The following is a 16,934-nucleotide window of genomic DNA, read 5'->3' as shown; positions in this document are numbered from 1 at the left end:
CACTCCGGATGCTTGTTTGCTCGTTGATCCGCGACAGCGCGGATCGCGAAAGGCTCGAATTTTCGTCTTCAAAGTTCGGAAGGTATGCCCTCGAGATGAAACTGACAAATAATGCTGATATTGCACACGTCGATTTTCATACAAAAAAAAATTTTTCTATCTTTTTTTTTTTTTTTTTTAAGTGTTATAAAAACAAAAATTGCGCACGACATTTATTTGACAGCTAGATATTTTAATTAACTTAACGAGGTTTCAACAAGATTTAAATATAAAAATAAAAACTTTATTTCGTAAAAACTTTTTTTACAAATATTAATTTTTAATTGATTTTATATTGCCGAAGTGACAGTTATATATTATCTCCCGGTATTTTTTATAAAACTGAAGAGTAATGATATAAATACAGATCTATTCATTCGATGCGGTTAATTAATTCTATTTAAATACAAATATATCAGTTAAATGTGGAGTTTACAAATCAATTCATCGATTAAAATATAACATTTTTGCGAATAAGTTTCAATTCGGCTCACACTTTATGGCTTCATTCCCGTTCGACTCTGTTTCACGAACTTTTTAAAATGGTAACTCGCTTCTAAGCCAAATAAAATCTACTTTAATGCATAAATTTGAGACTCCGCGGATAAATGCGAGGAGGAAGTCACCGGCGAGCTTAACGCGCGTAAGGGGCTCGCAAAATTAGTTTTGTATTCGAATTATCTGCTCCGCGTCTACGCACATGTATTCATAGCGTATTCACGGAACGTAACGACGTGTTAAATCTACGATAAGAAGGCTTTGAGGCGATCCCTCGGGGGCGCGGGTGGCTGGTTTCCGCGATGAGTAGCTCCTCTTCAGAATCATCTCATTTACGTTAATGAACTTAGCTCATCTCCCAGACACAAAGAGGATGAGGAAAGGGTAGATGCTGTCTAGGAACCTCGCCTAGGTGAATTTTATAACTAGAAGTTTAACTCTTTAGAGTTTAGGAACTTTGAGAGTAGAGGGGAGGGAGTGAGATAGAGATGCGGGTCTTGAATTTTTATTACAGTTCTGTAACCGTTTGGATCCTTAATGCAGATTATTTAAAATCTTTTTCCCATCCCCTCGTCGCGGCATAAATTGTTCCTCCTCCACTTTCGCCTCACCGTTCCCTTATCTACACGTGTGTCGCATGATATCCTCGTTTGCGGATTATCGGATTTTATCGAAATATGTGTAATCGTTTAGACACATGGGTCGCCAGAAAATGCAATTTCGTCTGTTCGTCTTTCTACTTTATAATATGAGGATTTGCCACGACGTCGACCTCAAAGCCGCTTCATAAGTTTGATATATTATTCAGAATAAGCCGAATCTCGGGCGTACTTATTTTGCGGACCAAGTTGATAGCAAGAAGGATCATAAGGATCTTCGCCATATTCGCCGTTCTATAATGCACAACGAGGCTATGTTTTTGCCGCGATATTATGCCAAAACGGTGAAACGTCTCAGCCCTTTTTCTTTTTTTTTTTTTCTTGTTTTTTCTCAGAAATTATTTGCGCCTTATACTAGATTTATCGCTTTTAATTTCAATTTTATATTTTTAAAATTAAAATTATTTTTTTTTTATATTTAAATACATTACATATTTTTTTCACGAAAAAAAATGCAATAAGGTAGGATTGATGAATATATCTTTACTTCTTAAAATGCACGTTCTATATACGTAACGACGGTGGCATTTATAAAAGTAGTGGTTCATTATACCCTATCTTTCTCGTCCAGAACGGGAAGTCGTTCGAACGTAAAACTGCGTGCTCCCGTGAATATAACGAAATTCCCCAACGAAACGGTTATTGGCTGAAATCTATGACGATACGTTGCTACGTCGGCTGCGTTCTAACGACACCGATCTCCTCGTGTCGGGGAGATTTTAGGTACAACGCAATTTTTTATTACATTACACCTATTACTACCGCTCGCTATTGCCGTCGTTTCTATTTCGCTTTCTAATACGGCGTATCTACAATTTTCAATCATTTTTATGAATCTCAAAGTACACAGATTCTCTTTTCGATTGTCGTTTTCGAAATTGTTGAGCGTTCAATTCACAGCGTGTTGATCTTGTACACCATCCTCTATTCCCGGTGCTTCAATCCGCGGAGATTTAATTCCCTCCGAGGATTACAGAGGATAAATTCCACTATTCCTGGATCCTTTTTCTCTCCCTCTCTCTCTCTCGCGGGCGAGGGCGCGCGTAGTACGTGTATTACAAGACGGTTTTGCGATCGAAGCGCGATTTATTACGGCGATACCGGCCGCACACTGCGTGATTCGCGCAGATTTAGCGGCGGCGCCTGTAGCCGAGAGTGCCCGAGATTTATCATCGCCGCGTATAGAGGAGCCTTCCGACACGGCTGCCTACCTCGCGGGTGGCCCCCGCGTTGTGATAAATCAAAAGGTGGACGCTAAGGGCGCGCAACGTGTCGCCGGAAATGACTGGTGATGGCCTGGTAAGAATGTCTCTCTCGTATTAAATGCCCCTGGCCGCCGCCTTCGGCGAACTCAATACCGATTTCTTTCGGAATGATTTACTTTCCGAGATAACGCCGAATAAAAAGACTAACAGCGGGAACGTCTCTCCCCCATAATAACCTTCGCGCACCTTGTTCAAGAAACAATTCGAACGGAGATCTAATCTGGATGCTCGAAGAGGATTGAAAGAGAAAGAGAGAGCCTTGGAAGGAAGTTCGGGTAACCTGGTGAGCGACAAGATCGAAAGGGCGAGATTCGCGCGCGGCCGTCTGAAAGTACGAGGATATAGGAATTAATTGTCGATATCAATCTCGGGCTTCTTTGCCGCTCTCGCGTTTAATTATCACGGCGGTAATACTTATCGAGCACAGTCGCCGCTTGTATTCCGGTATCGAGCGGGTAAAAGTATCGCCGGCCAATTAAATCGAACCGTCGGCCCGATCGGTTCTCGGGGTGTCGTCCCCGGTGAAATTCTCCCGGCCGGTTGTATTTCTTGCTGAAAAGGCGCGCTCCCTTTTTCCTTTTCCGCGCGATTACTTGCGCGAGAAGTTGGCCGATAGGAGAGGAAGCCCCGTCCCTTCAATTTGGCGGAGAAAAAGGAGGGCATAATGAGCGGCAGGGATTTAAAAGCTAATTAAACTTCGCCAGGCGGGGTCACTACTCGTCTTGGCTAAGTAGAACAATTTACGGTAACTCGCAGAGTAGCGTAGCGGCGGGCAACTTGCCGCGCGAGAGTCGGGAGGAAGGAAATCTCGCAACCGCTCCCGGGAGAAAGTCCGATAAATACTGAGGCGAGGATAGATCAAAGATAGAGAATGGTGGCCCGTAAAATCAGACTCGCAATAATAAAAGTAAATTGAACGACATCGGATGATAATGCTTGATATCATGTGTCGTCTCGTAATAACGCCCGCCCGAGTAAAAATTTATCCAGCTGATCTGATTTTGCAGCTGGTGGTTAGATCGCGCAGATTAAATATATTTCTTAACTAGTGACAAGCTTGGTACTAGCCATAAATTATAAGAAGGTATTTAAAAAAAAAAAAAAAATCTGTCTAGTATCGATCGTCTGGTCACTGTCCAGACAAAAATCCAAAACGGGCGTTGGACGAGCGTTCTTTGAAGCGACGCTCTTCCATTACATTTGATACTTCGCGCGCGTCATTACAATTTTGTTCTAAGCCCGCGAAAATATCAAAGCGGCATAAACAACGATGAAGAATCGTAATACCCAAAAGCCACTGTGAGCGAAAGAACATTCCTTTTTCCCGGGCGAAATTTTTTTTTTTATTCTTCCCCCGCCCGGAATTCTGCTTGATCCATCATGTACGCTGTCGAAACCGGAAGCGCGGACGTTGGTGGGGCAATTAATTTCCTTTAACGGCCGTGAAAGCCCGCTCGGCTCGGTAATTAAATGGAGTCGGGTCGGTGCGAGTGGCACGCACGTGTCGGCGCGTGCAGACACGTGTAAAATGCGCGCACGCGTCTTCTTCGAAGTGACGTTAAACCGATCGATTGCATTTACCGGCCTGCCGGCCGAAATTCGACCATTTGGCATCGATTGGGTTGTCCGCTTGCTCGGTTTGCTGCCAATCGGCGCGTATCGTTCGTGATTCAATATCGAAAAGTCCGATGTTGCTCTCGCGCAAAAACTATCAGCAAATATTAACATTGCGAATTTAATCTCGTTCCTAAACGCGGCGCATGTGCATTCGCAAAGGTTTCCTTACGCGCGACCGGGCGGGAAAAATCGTTTGCACGGTAACGAGGATAAAATTTATACGTTTAATTATATAAATAAAGTAAAATTGTGTAAGCGCCATTAGCAGCAACGTTAATGCGTTTAAAAGCATTGTGGAGATGCGAAGATGAAAAAAGCGAGATCTGCCACGAGCTTACAATGAACATTGTTTTAAATAATATCGCAACAATTAAATCGCGGAAAAATATAAACTCACCGGAAGTTGGAATTTATAATCGCAGTTTCACATCAGTCGATTCGTTAGTTATTAAAATTTTTAGTACGCGGAGTGCACGACGGCTCGGTTTTAAGCGAAATTGTTTAAAATATTAATAAGCTTTAATATGTAAATAGCATCTCGCGGCTGAGTAAAAGGAATCAAACGAAAAAGAAAAACTCTGGTCGTTATACATTTTTAAAATATTTCTTACGATTAGAATTTTTACTTTAACGCACTTCTGAATATCTTCAACATTTCAAACAATATATCGAGAGCCTGCATTATTTAAGCTTCTACTCTCGGTCACGTCGATTGTAAACTCGTGAACTTTTACGGAGCTTTTAAATTGTCCATGTTTCTTACTTATTTAAAAATATTCACAAACTACAACGCGTGTAAAAGTTCTTTTTTATCAGCTCGGATAAATATTGTGTGGGTGAATTACGCAAATGTCAATTTGGTGTTTAAATCAAAACCTGAAGCGCCGATATTTTTAAAATATCTTGAAAGAAAAATGCGATTGTCAAATTGTTAAAAAGCCCGGGGAGTCTTTTTCCGTTTGTGCGCGCGGTTTTAATGCTCTTAATACCCGCCGATGCGATGAACCGTCATGAATATGCGCATTAAGCTCGCGGAAAATACGAATGGGAGCTCTCTTAATAGAATTTAATGTCATCAACCTCGCTTCAGCGTTGAACTTATGTGGGACGCGTGCGGAGTAATTAAATGTTCCGCGGCAGTTGCAGCTGCAAAATTAACGATTTTTCGCGCGGAGCATTAAACACCCCTGTTAGAAGTGATAAGCGTATACTTATTATTACACAGCCATTGTGCATGAAAATATAAACTCGCCAGTTTTTTTTTCTCCACCTCGGAAAAAAAATCACGTGCAAAATTCGAAAACGTTACGAAGTTACTAAAATTAACCGAAATTGATCTGTACAAATTATGAAAGCCGCGTGTAAAGTAACAGATTTTTTAACCGTGTTTCGAAGAGAAGTGAATGGTATTTTTCTAGAATTTATATCGATATTTCAAAGAAAGAATTTCATAAAAGTGCAATTTGTTTAATTTACCAAGAGAAGAATTTCGCACGTAAAAGGCCGAAAGAGCGAAATAATAAAACGCGCATTGTCCCTTCCCCCGGTTTCCATAACGCATGCGGCACGAAGCACAATGCCGGGCTTCGGATTGCATTTGTAATACGTATAGCAATTCCGTGAATAATAATACGCGACGTGGCGCTTTTCACTTATTTACGCGTCTTGTTTTATTTAAACGCCGCGCGACAAACAAATAAAATTCTGTGAAAGTAACGACATTCGTTGAAACGGTCGCATAAATGCCCTTTGTCCAGAAATGTCGTGCCAGCTAGAATTGTAGCGCGGCATCGTATCCTTGCATTCTAAAATTCCTCTAACCTCGGATTACGCTACGCGACAAAATGAAATTTCTCTTTCTACGGGCGAATGTCAACGATTCCCATCAATTTTCAGATTCCAAGCGTAGCGGGCGCTGCAAATAAAAATTATCTTGCATTCGAGTACGTTACTTATCTCCTTGTTTTGATTTAAATGGACGAAGAATTATTTTAATTTTGGTAAGTTCCCTCGGTTCAACTGTCGAGAAAAACCATCGTAATCTACAATGTATCTTGTATTCCGTGCGTTACTCTGGTTCGCTTGTGCCACCAAACTCCCACCGATTCCCGAATTTATGTATAACGTCCTGGGAGCGGAATTGCACGGTCGGAACACTCGTCTTTGCGGGTACCGACTTTCATAGTCACTGACGCTCCCAGAATTCTGCCACACGAAAAGCGGCATCGATTTCTTGGATTTGAATACTCGACAGTCCGGGCACGAATTTCTCGCGTCACACCCTGTCGACTCCACGACCCTTGTCTCGAGCCCTTTTCGAAAAACTCTCATGCCGCGCCGCGCTAAGAGACGTCATTTTCCCTTTATATGCCCCTTTTATTTTTTCTTTTTTTTTTACCGCAGAACAACCTCGATCACATCGACCATCAATCAAGCGGTTTCACTGTCTCATCGGACTTCCGTAAAGAGTTTCATAATTAATATGCCTCTTGAAATTGCAAAAAAATTTTTTAGACGTACTAAAATTCTTGAATTCTTTACGTCGCGATAAGAAGAATCTTAATTTGTGAAGCTTGCCACGCTATAATAAACAATTTTATGTCGCCGGATTAGTTCTCAGGGTCTCTGCATCCTTGGGATTTCAAATTAGTGCGTGTTTGCAATTTCAACAGCGTCCTCGAACTCTCTTCTTGTACGGACGGAGTTCCGGGAAGGCTGCATCCTCGTGTCGCAAACGAGAAGACGTTCCCGGCGCGGATTTCCGCTTGGCGTCTTTGTGGCCGGAGGCGGCCAATTTCCACCCCTTCGAGAGGTGGCACGGCGCCCCTCGCGTTGACTTTGCAAATATTTAACCACCCCCACTCTCCAAGCTTATCCTTAGCCACTTCTTCGTCCAATTATTCTTCGTATCAGCCTTAGCGGGAAAGTTGTTTCTGATTTTTTTTACCGCGGAAGAGTTTTCAGAAAATTGCACCTTTTTCAGTCGGGAACTAAAAAGTTACGATTCCTTAAAAAAAAAAAAAGGGAGGCGCATGGCGCTCTAACTATCGCCGTTTTCCCGCAATACAGAATCGTTATAGCTGCGACAATATTATTTTATATTTCGACAATATTTTTTATTAAATCAATCGTCCAGTTAAAGAATACAAATGTAATGTCTTATATTAGACTGCAGGAAAACTCGATAAAAACGGAAAGATAGAAGGCTGCACGTCACAGAGAGACGTTGCGTAAATGTAAAAGGTACGTTCAATCGCGGAGTTTAAGGGCAAAAAATAATTCAGCGAGATAATTCGGCTTTCGCGTTAGACGAGAGTTTGTTAACGAGCATAACTGCACGGTAAAGCACGAAGGTGATGTTGAATACAGAAACGAAGTGGAATTTCGCGAGGAGAAACTCTTTGCGCAGCTGCGCCTAGTTTCCGGAAATTCTCGTTAAAAAGTTCCTTTATTTCGCCGTTCCCGGATTTTCCCGATGTCCATCGCGAATTCCTTGCCGCGGGCTGCAAAATTGCGCGATTTATGCGTGCAGGCCGAGATTGTCAAATAAATCCTGCTAATTAATTGCGTCGTTATTTATCGACTGACATTTACATTCTGCATTGATTTAGTAATCACTAATTTGTCGAAATTTACAAAACTAACAAACTCACTCGTCCGTGTATTTTTTATGGTTAATTAATTTCTCAGACAAAGCGTACTTTAAAATTAACAAAGTCGTCTGTATGCGCCTGCGTTTTTTAAATTGTTATAAAAATTTCTGCGAGTGATCGTTGAATCAAATATTCCGCGGTAATCAATTTAATATAATAATGCCCGTTATGTAATTAATAAAGTAATAGAAATTATCAATTAATTGAATAAACAAGCCACATAATTTTGTTAAAATGATACCAATAGACGGACGGGAACGTTTCGTTGATTAAATATTATGTTCAGATAAAATTAAAAGATGATTGCAAATGTATTGTTTAAGTCTCATATACCATATACTGCATTACGTTAAAACAAATATCTATCTAAACTATTAAAAATATATGTGAACGTTTCTCAATCGAACTTAAGTAGTTACCGCGCGCTGTATTTTCGGCAGTGATAAAAAAAATTTAATAATGAACAAAAAATTAATAACTGCAAGCTGTTCTTTCAAACTGGAACACCTTCCCCCTCTCCAAAGACAACTGTGAAAGAAATCAATACTGATAAATGGTTAAAAAAAATTTTTTTTAAAGGATAAGGGTTAATTCAAACAAAGGGGATCGGCGAAACCAAAAGTACGGGTGGATAGAATTTTCGCAATCCCGGATTCAAACCAACAACTCTCGCCGGTCGGTTCAAGGATCGATTCCTCCTGCCGTATCGACCACACCGGGGGTGCACTTCCGCCCATGTCCTGTACGGAGTCCAGAGGCGTTTGCGCGGGCATGCGCAGCCGATGGTGAACGTCGTCGCCTGACGCCAGTCTGTCGGGGGTCGAAGTGTCGGCTACATCGGTTCGGCTGGTTTTCGTCGCATACCACAGCGTCCCGGCGGCGCTCTCACCCCTTTCGCGGTAACACCGTGCCCACCCCTGATCACGTCACGCGAGATCCGTCGCGGTGCATCGACCAGGGTTGACGTCAACGGTGCAGTGTCAAGGAGGGTGGTAATCCGCTGCGACCGGGGTGGCCTGACGAGGTGAAGAAACGCGGGGGTGGCCGCTTTCGGTCGCCCCGTTCCACTACCACCTTCCTCTCGGATTTTTCGGTGCGCCCCTTTCGTTAGCCCTGCGGGTAGCTGTGCCGAGGAGGCTGCCTCCGACAAACGCCCGACGCGATTCGACGAAACTTGAAATTACTTGGGCGCATCCGTTAAATCGGCCCTATCGGGAAAGCGATTTTGCCGACTCGGCAAAGTTTGAAGAAATACTTCGGACGGGGTGCCGGCGCGGGACGCCGGGAGGGGTGGGAGGGGACGGTGAGGAGTCGGTGGATGCTCGTCGCGAGGCTGTGTGCAGAAGAAATCCTGTGCGGTAGTGCTTGACCTTTCGCGGCGGAGGAACGACGCTGTCGTGGTGCTGTGCCGACGATCGAGATCATTATCGCTCAGTGATCAGTCGGAAAAGTGCGAATCTGTTGGAGTAATCGAAGCACCGAAATCATTTCCACCCGCGAAGTGTCTGTCTACGAGTCCCGGAGGAAAATTAGCTTCTGATCGGTGGTGCGATTTTAATCTATCTAGGTTAATTGAAAATTGAAACACGAGTCGGCTCGACAAGAGCGGCGTCACATTCCCGAGAAGATTTGCATTTCACGCCAGGGAGACGTGAAAGGATTAAATATAACAGTGACGCACTTCTTGAGCGCGGCGCGAGCTACCCGGCTGCTTCTTTTATTTCCCAGCCTTGGAAGCGCGTAACTTTGTTGCGTATCGCTTTAAACGCCGAGCAAGCGAGGCGGCTCATGGATTTTCATTTCCACGCTTACGGATCGTTCGAGGAGGAATTTTTTTAATTCTTCAGGGTAAATAATAATTTCACGCTGCATTTCGCTTTTTTTTTCCGTTTCAAGAATGAAAACTGAATCGACGTCAGTTCCTTTAGTCGTGATGCTTTTCAGCGAGTTAACTCCGACGGAAGGCTCGTTTGCTGAAAAATTACGTCAGTAATTGTTCGATTTGATCGGGAGATTAGCTCGATGAATTACAAAATGGGAGCGGGGTGCGACGTTCGTTATCCTTAATCCGTCCAAAAGAAATCTTAAACGCGAGGCTGAGATATTATTTCCTCTGTTCTTTTCTTTATTTTCGCCGAGATCAAACGGGCGGGTAAATATTCGGAGGGCGGCCTGTTCTTGAACGTGATTAGGGCCGGTGCATTCTATCTCTTTCGATACATTAAGCACTCCATCGGAAACGAGATCGCCTTTGTGTGAGCGGTAAGACGCGTGAGAATCATTTTTATATTAACGAGTGGAGAATCCTTGAAAAGCTTGCCGCGGATGTTCGTCGCGAAGAGATCCTTTAAACCGGAAGTTTCGAGCTGAACGCCAGTCGGTCGCGAAAAAGTGTCGAGTTACCTCCTTTAATAATGTATAAATAAACAATTTACTCGTCACTCTTGCTGGATCAGCAAGCATTTATCTAATGATAAATTTACGATGAACTTGCTTACGTGTGCAAAATCTCTATTGTTCGGCGAAGCAAGAAGACGAGAGAGTGAGTTCAAAGATCATTAAAACTTGCAGCCCGATAGCGTCAAGCCGATATTAATTAAGTCAAGTAAAGGATAATAATGACGTTTATGAAGTGAATGTGCTGGTTCGCCACCGATGGAATATTCGAACCTTTTCAACGTTTCTAAATACGCGAGTTAAATGTATAACTAAAAAAAATTTTAATTAAACAGATAATAATTTGTGCAACTCTCCCAGGAAGATTTAACTCAGGATGCCTGTCAATCTGTTAATCCGCAGTTTTCTGCAGGTCAACTGCATCGAAATCGATAGTTGAGAACGATTCGAGACCAGTTTTTTTTTTTTTTTCACGAACTATTCAGACGAAAGGAACGTCGTCCGAAGCTATCGTAATCTCGCGGGATTAACGCCTGGAAAAAAATTTTAAACCCACTTTGTTTCCCGTCAACTTCTCGCATCGTTCAAATTTAAGAGTATCTAACGAAAGAGAACAGTGTATACGAAATTATTATATTAAACGGAACCAAGATCGTGATCTCGGAGGGTAAACCGTCAAAAGGGCTGTCGGGACAAACTGACTTTGCCAGCTCGTGCCTCTTTGAAGACCATCTTACATTGATTGAGCGACGTGAAGTCCAACATCGGCGAGCCGTCCTTCATTTTGAAGGGAACTGATGCATTCGGGAGACGGGCAGGTTCCTAAGAGCCGCGGAATGGATCAATTCGCGCGCGTCCTCACCTCCGGCGGCGGCTAGGACGGAAGTGGTCGCGACGCGAGAGGACGGTATGAGAGACGTCGGCACGCCGAAAAAGTGATCGGCGGAGGTGGACGCCGAAGCAGGAGGTGATCGCGTCAAGATGACGTCGTCGATCCTGGCGCTGCTCGGCTTAATCCTAGCGACCGCCGGTGCCGAGCTGAGCTCGAGGATCGTCAGGACTAAGTACGGCGAGCTGTCGGGCGTGATCGTCACCCTCGATCGATACCTCGAGGGCGTCGAGGTGTTCCGCGGCGTGCCCTACGCCTCGCCGCCGATCGGCTCGTTACGCTTCATGCCACCCGTCAGCGGCGCCCTTTGGCAAGGCGTTAAAGTCGCGGACAAATTCGGACCCGTCTGCCCCCAGAAGCTGCCCGAGCTCAGCGATAAGATGCCCAAGGGCAGGGCAGATTACCTCAAGCGGCTGCTGCCATACCTCAAAAACCAGAGCGAAGACTGCCTGTACCTCAATATTTATACTCCGGTTCAAGGTAAATTTTGCCCTTCTGTTTTTACATTAAAGCGATAGAACCGCCGAAAGGCACGTCGAGTAAATACGCCCAGCAGAAACAATTTAAATCCAAATAAAATTCAGATAACAGAAAAAGTCTAATTAATTAATTTTTGAGAGAGCACACATAAGCGGAGCGCGGCGGAATATTAATTCAAAATTTATTCCGCCCTTTGTCACATTTTGACGGAAACACACAATTTTTTTTTTTCATTAGTCAATTGCACACTTATGAAAAATTAAACAAGAGAGCGTAGAATACACGCCAGAATTCATTTGCTTTGAAGCGGCGCTCTTTGATACGTATCTAACTAGTAATCAACTTGTAGATTACATTTCAGTTCGGACGGAAATCAAACGCAAAAGGATTTGAAGGATAAAGTTCTATTATCAGTATACAATTTTCCGCAGAAAGAGATTCGATAAACGCGTCCGTCCATGGACAGATAATCCCGCATTGGGCGCAGTTTATTTTCCAGATATCCAATTTACCTGTGCAAATCGTAACGCGCGATATAACGATCTCTTTTTATTTCGCCCAGTAAACCTGTAATCAACACAATAGTGGCCGCGCGGGAGGGGACGTTTGTTATTGAGTCAAGTTGCAGGGCGCCGACCCCGTTTTGCATCTCATTCGCCTTCAGCAAACGCATTGGTAAAACGCTACTTCCGTCCAATTACAATACGCGGCATTACGCGATGGACATCCATTTTACGCCAAGTATCGCGCTCGAGCAACGCGTTCGCGGCTTTGTGGCCGTGAAAGCGATGATATCACCGCTTCCGGCGGAAGCTAACGATTCCCCTTTCCCACGGGTCGGCGCAATTTAAGAATTTAAGACGCAATTGCGTTTTTCAACGCACAATGAACGCTCATTTATGTCGCGTACCGACGAGACTCGCGGGAGCAAAAATACTGTAACGCGAGCTTAAAATCTTTTCTTTCTTACAAATTAAAAAAGAAAAAGAAAGAAAAAAAAAAAAAAAAAGATGCGACTGAGGCGCGATTAGAGATTCTTTATTAAAGTAAATTTCAATTATTTTCAGGAATTTGTATCAGATTTATCCTATTTGCAGCGAGATCACAGCGTTCAATAACTCGTGATATTTTGAGATAAAGCCGCGCGCGTCTCTCAACGGAAGTCACTTCTGCGGGAATACACGCTTCTTTTACCGCGGCACGAATCCCTGCATCGTGAATGTGATCTCGTTAAATCAGCCAATTATCTCGCGATCCCTGAGAAAGAGACTCAAAGATAGCGAGCCTCTTTGTACGCAGTCTTTTCTCGTTTCTTTTGCATAACGGACGCAGTCGAAGAAATCCGCGTCAATTCTCCGTTCGCTTTTCATCGACATTTTTTGACGACGAAAGCTCCTGCCGTGCTCTCCACGCGAATGCATTAATTCTGGTATGAGATATCGGGTTTACGCGAAGCTCTTTAATGTCGAGTAAACGCGAGACGAAATTGCGTTGCACGTTAGCGTCAAGGCTTCTTTTGTAAAATACGCGTTTAAGCATTCGTAAATCTTGACAAACCGATTAAAAAGAAATAACTGAAAACAGATGAAGGATATAATTTCAACCTAGAGACGCAACGAGCCTACGCGGCTCACGAGGTTTTACAGCGAACTCGCCGCGAAATGTCGTAAATAAAAGACAAAAAAAAAAAAAAAAAAAAAAAAAAAAAAAAAAAGGAAAAGAAAAAAAAATTGCAAGCGCGATAAAAATGAAAGTAATTGCAAAATAGATTAAAATAAAGTATAATAAAGAAAATGTAATAATGGGGGCTTTGCCGCCGCGAGAAGCGGTATTTAAACTGTCCGAACCTGTTCTCAGCGTTTAAATGTAAATGCGCCTCTTTCTTTCTTATATAACGCTTCATGTAGAGTGGGAAACACGTTCTAATACCATAGCGGCGGGCACTTTCGCATTTTCTTCCCCTTGTTGAGAGTTACATATAGTCGAAGTGCCGGGCGAAGTTTTTCACCCGTGTATCGCAATGGCGGCCCCGAGCGCGCGCGTGTGGTGGTGCTACACGGGAACTTAATAAGAAACTTTATAATCACCTCGTGCTTAGAGAGATTAAAGCTCGCGGGGAGTAACTTTCCGCGCGGACTTAAGTATCTAAACTAGATAATAGTTTCGAAGCCTAGGCAAGCCGATCAATCTTTGCTGCTGCTCCTGGGGCCCGGACGTTCCAAAAGTATAGCGCCAATTCAATTTCGGACACGTATAACCTGTCGCCGGACTGCCGGGATCTCGCACCCGGTTTACGGAAAATTATCCGCCGAAAATCTGAGGTAGATCGGCGCTCCCCGAAAATTCTGTAACATTTCGGGATAATAACTCAGCGCAGGCGCGCTTGCCATTGTCGCGCGGGCCAAACAAAGAATCCACGAAAGCGACCATTAATTTGCCGATTTGAATGGGAAGTGTTATTTTATAGCCCACGTTCGTTTCCCATAAATCGCTTTGCAGCCGCGGAATTCGCGCAATCCTCTCCATCTCGCTCGTTGGCCCGCCATCGCGCCCTTTCGACGTTATTTTCGACACGCGGATGCCGAAAAAGATTTTGTTGTGATCCCCCGGGGTTTTCGATTCGCGCCGGCAAGTTGATTTAGATCCAGGGACCTCGAAACGCGATTCGAAACTCCCTGACGTAAATTGTAATCACGCGACGTTGTTGCTTTTAATATGAAACATAATTAATTCGTCGCAAGAATAAAATGCTTTACGTTATTTCATTTTAATTACGACCGTCGTATTACGATGCAAAAAAATTCCACGTTGCATTGAAATGGATATTAGTTGCATCTTTAAACCATAAATCGGCAGCCGCGGGAATTACGATGTGAATACACGTGACCCCGAGAACAATTGAAAAAAACTGCATTAAACATGGCCGGAGATGATTTATCGGAGGTTGAAGAGCGATCCCCGCGTGTTATCGCCTCCTTCTATTCCCTTTATCCGTCTTTCTCCGTTACACATAAAATTCTATTTCGATATTGAATGGCAAAAGCCTATGTTTTCCCGACCGAGCGATCTTTGCATCGCGCAACGTTATCGCTGTTGCACTTGCACAATTCAGCGACGTTAAATTTTCGAGGCAGGTAAAAAAACAGAAGGGGGCAAAAAAAAAAAATAGTTTGCTACGTCCGCAGTTCAGGCAAAGCACAAATTTATACCTGTAATATTATGCGCATATTCGACTTTAAAATTTTTCCTATGTAAAATACGCGAGTAAATATTCATTTATATTGATTTCAAAATATTAAAACTCTTCTAGTATCTTTTCGTACAAATTTTCTTTTAATATTTATTATATATGTAAATGAATATATTATAAATATAGAAATCTACTAACAAATTAATTTCTTTTTAATGTTATTTAATAACATATGAATATTTAAAACGTATATTAATATAAATTTTCGAAACACATGTTTAAAAAATATAAAATATGATAAGCTTTTAAAAATTAACAGTTTTCATATTGTTTAATAAACAAATGCATTATAGAAAGAATAAAAATAATATCAAGATGCGTGTAACAATTAATTATAAAAACGACATAATAATTTAACGATATTAGTGTTACGTGTCATTTAAATGTATTAATAATGAATAATTACAGACATTGTAATACTTTAAAATTATAATAACGGATATATTCGAAAATTTTTTTTTTTCTTTTTAATCTACAATCTGAATAATCTTCTTTTATACTTATCGCATGGAAAGAATACAGAATTAGACGAGAGAAGGGACGTCTAATCTCGCAATATGTTAAAGGTAATTGAATATTAATTACAGATCGCCTCTCCAGCGGGGATCGTAACACATTACATCGATTTCCTGGAGCGGGCTTTTAAACCTTATCGCGTGTAAACGATAATTATAGGATCAACGCGGCATAATCCGGTTATTAATTTAATTATGATCCCGCGCTAATTTCACGCCGCGCTGATCATTACACGGAGTATAGATTTAACGAATCAATTCCCACATGTAATTCCGTGCCACGTGTGCGCTAATACGGTCGAAAACTTGATCCATCAGACGCGAGCGTTCCTCGCGGACCGCGACTTCGTGTCGAAACCTCGCGGTTATTACGAAATAATCATTACAAAATCGCCGAGTCTCTACTTCTAAATGCCGAGCCGCGGAATTTCATTGAAATCACAATTTCCGGCTTCGAAAGGTTTTCCGGTGAGCGAGCACGAACTTTCGGCACCGCAATTAACTTTAATTACATCCCATTCAAGAATTACTATAGACCAGCGATTACGCTATCAGAAATTCGTTTCTGAATATTAAAGAGCGTGCTCGAGGATCAATTTTTAATATACCAATGTTACAAAATTGAATTCCGAAATCGAGCTCTTTTCATCGATTTCGAATTGTTTAGCCCGTTTAAATAATTTCCACGTTGCACGAATGGGTTGTAATTAACCGTAACTTTTGGATAAGAACGAAAAAAATTTTCGTAATCCAATAGTAAAAAAAAAACACAAAACGAATAAATAAATAATATATAATAAAAAGACAAGTCTCAGTTAAAGGGAAAAAAATTTAGTACGTTCGGAGACGTTGAAAGATAAGGCGGTTTCAAGGATCTGAAAGCTATTTCTGAAAATACATTAATCAGCGGAATGTTTTCAAGCCGAAGTTAAAAAGTTGTTATAAAGCGACGTAACCATCCGGCGGAAGCGGCGGAAAGGGAAAGTCTTGTCGACTGCTTAATTATGCCGGGTTAGTAATGGAAATTAACGGGGATTAGTAATGGAAATCGAGGTGGTACCTCGTCTGAAACTAATTCCGGCACTTCTTTCGCGTTAACTTTGCGAAACGAAGTTCCGTTTTCTCGGCAAAAATATATATATCGCGTGGTTATAAATCGTTGCCACATATTGCAACGCCTTCGTAAAAGATTCTCAGAATTTAAGACGTTAAGCCTCCGTGGTATACAGCCCATCTGAGTCTGTACTTTCCAATAACAAAACCGATTCCGGTAGAAGCCATTTAACGATGGAGAATAATTTTGCAGCATTAAGTGAGACTATAAAAATTAAAAATTGCACAGGAAAAAGTATCTAAAATTTAAAAAGACTGAAAGAAAAAATTTAATTTTCTTACCGATAATCGCCGAGAATTGCATATTTTATTAATTTCAACGACGAGCTCGTGACGTTATTGAATTTTTTTTTTTGTCCTCGTCGAAATCAAGAAGAAAATTGAATGTGATAAAAAGTCACTGGATAAGGACACGGGAAATGAAATTTCAAAGGGATCCTCTACGCTGAGGAGGGAGAGAAGCGAGTAAATCGAATTTGCAGCGGGCGTGACTGTGAGAAACGAAAACGAACGGCGAGAGACGGCGGGTGGAATTTCGCGCAACCACGAAACAGCTCTT

General features: G+C 42.2%; 2 protein-coding genes across 3 annotated transcripts in view; one reads left to right on the top strand and one right to left on the bottom strand.

Annotated features, from left to right (window-relative positions):
* The window catches only part of LOC139108295 (uncharacterized), a 117,892-nt gene that overhangs the window by 43,776 nt on the left and 57,182 nt on the right, over positions 1-16,934 (bottom strand). The gene's annotated exons all lie outside the window — the stretch shown is intronic.
* Nlg-3 (neuroligin 3) overlaps positions 9,007-16,934 on the top strand; it is a 125,195-nt gene continuing 117,267 nt past the window's right edge. Inside the window, exons 1-2 of one of the 2 annotated variants that reach the window (XM_070666438.1) lie at positions 9,007-9,277; positions 9,958-11,497. In XM_070666438.1, the coding sequence (XP_070522539.1) occupies positions 11,110-11,497 (388 nt within the window). In that variant the 5' untranslated portion in view covers positions 9,007-9,277; positions 9,958-11,109. Of the gene's footprint in view, positions 11,498-16,934 lie in introns of both variants that reach the window. The other variant, XM_070666439.1, reaches the window with a different exon arrangement.

Source organism: Cardiocondyla obscurior, linkage group LG15 (genome assembly GCF_019399895.1).
Source record: "Cardiocondyla obscurior isolate alpha-2009 linkage group LG15, Cobs3.1, whole genome shotgun sequence".
Classification (NCBI taxonomy): Eukaryota; Metazoa; Arthropoda; class Insecta; order Hymenoptera; family Formicidae; genus Cardiocondyla; species Cardiocondyla obscurior.
The sequence above is the reverse complement of the archived record's forward strand: the minus strand, read 5'-3'. Positions and strand labels throughout refer to the sequence as shown.